The sequence below is a fragment of the Arachis ipaensis genome, chromosome B07, assembly GCF_000816755.2.
Source record: "Arachis ipaensis cultivar K30076 chromosome B07, Araip1.1, whole genome shotgun sequence".
Taxonomy (NCBI): domain Eukaryota; kingdom Viridiplantae; phylum Streptophyta; class Magnoliopsida; order Fabales; family Fabaceae; genus Arachis; species Arachis ipaensis.
Genome location: NC_029791.2, coordinates 16,029,685 through 16,031,532, shown reverse-complemented (window position 1 = coordinate 16,031,532; position 1,848 = coordinate 16,029,685). Strand labels below are relative to the sequence as shown.

Sequence of the window (1,848 nt, the reverse complement as noted above, 5' to 3'; positions counted from 1 at the left end):
CTTATTTAAAGAAAAAAGTATTATTTGAAAATTACATAAAAGCATAAAAATAAATAGTTTTACAATATGACCTAAAATATGTTTAATTTAAAAATTAATTAACCGAGCATATATAGTCCTAATATATATACCTGCAAATGGCTTTTGACATGGGCTAATGTGAGATCCTTCACATCCATGAGTTCAAGAACTGACTTTGGAGTTGCTCCTATAATAATAATAATAATTCATCATATATTAGCTACCCCTAATTAAATAAAAAGGCTTAGTAGAAGGTAAAGGAAACAAAGAAAGAACAAGAAAATAATAAACACCCACCTAATACAATAAAATATTTTCAAAAGCTATTAAAAATGGTGTGGTGGTGTGAGAAATTTAGATGATATAGACGAAGTTCATTCTGGAAAAAAAAAAGTCAATTCCAAAAGAGTTTTTAGGGGGAAAAGAATCCCTAAAATAAATGATATAATAAACATAAAAAAAAAAAAATAGGGTAGGGGAAGTGGTTGATGAAGAAAAAGTTTTACTTTCATGGCCGCCAAGAAGCTCAACAGCATGAACAAATCGGGCATGGAGGGTGCTTGTCCACCTCATTCTGGGCGCTCTCATGCTCCTCTTTGTAGGTAGCTTGGGCAAGAACCTGCTGGATCGCATCATAAACCCAGCATGATGATGATGATGATGATGATGCGATGCTGCTACTTCATGATGATGATGGTGCAATGGATGATGATGAGATTTGAAGGCACTGAGCCTTGTGATTGGATCCAAAGCCGGCGAAGAAGAAGAAGAAGAAGAAGGTGCGGGTCCAATAAAGTAATTACTATTATTATTAGGTAGTGATATAGATGAAGGTGATGAAGAAGGAATCATGTATTGGTGGTGGTGATATGAACACATATTAACCTTGTTGTTTTCTCTAGAATATTCCATTGTTGACGGTGATGATGATGTTGCCATGAAGGGAAACGAACGGTTGTGATACACCGGAATACCCTTGATTGGCCTCCTTAACACTCCTCCACCGTCAGATGCATCAAGAAGTGAAACTCCTCCGTAATTTATGTGATGATGAGCACCACTAATCGCTCTATAATAACTGTTGTTGTTGTTGCTGCTGCTATTTGAATAATTGATGAAATTGCTTCCAAGAGAAAGCTCAGGGAAGTTATTATTATTATTATTATTATGATTATTACTGCTACTACTACTACTACCCTTGCAGATCAAAGAAGATGAAGAAGAAGAGATAGTTGGAGGGCTTATTTGAAGGGAAAGATCAGGGGTAGGTGTGGTTGATGAACTTGCTTCCATGAAAATCCCTTCTAACGGCATCTTCTTTTAGCTTTACTCAAATCACACAAGATGATGCTCACAAATTAAAGCGGAAGAAGCAGTTAAAGTGTGATTTGTTTATACATACTCAGATAGATTCTCTCTCTTGCTTTTCTTTCTTTCTTTTTCTTCTGAAAAAGATGCAAAACTTGAGAGAGAAGGAGAAGGTAATAAGAGAGAAAGAGGGAGAATTAATTTAGAAAGAAGAAGGTAAGGGAATAATGTTAATATAATTAGCAATGGGTAGTACCAAACATGAAACAAACATGCTCATCATCAAGAAAGTTAGATAGAGATTGTGATGAGTGTAGTAAAGGGAAATAATGACACATGAGAGAACGAACTGAATTGAATTGAAGAAGAAGAAGAAGAAGAAGAATGAAAAGATAGATAGATAGCTAGGGAACTGTTGTTCAGCAGTGAGAGTGAGGTAGAACCAATTATTATTATATTCATTCTTATCTATTTTTTTATTTATTTATTAATTAATATTGACAACAATTATTAAAAGAT

General features: G+C 34.3%; 1 protein-coding gene across 1 annotated transcript in view; it reads right to left on the bottom strand.

The window, feature by feature from the left end:
- Positions 1-1,774, bottom strand: part of LOC107609793 (transcription repressor KAN1-like) — an 8,353-nt gene extending 6,579 nt beyond the window's left edge. Inside the window, exons 1-2 of the mRNA XM_016311821.2 lie at positions 528-1,774; positions 132-208 (exon numbers count right to left, since the gene is read on the bottom strand). Of these exons, the coding sequence (XP_016167307.1) occupies positions 132-208; positions 528-1,335 (885 nt within the window). The 5' untranslated portion in view covers positions 1,336-1,774. The remainder of the gene's footprint in view (positions 1-131; positions 209-527) is intronic.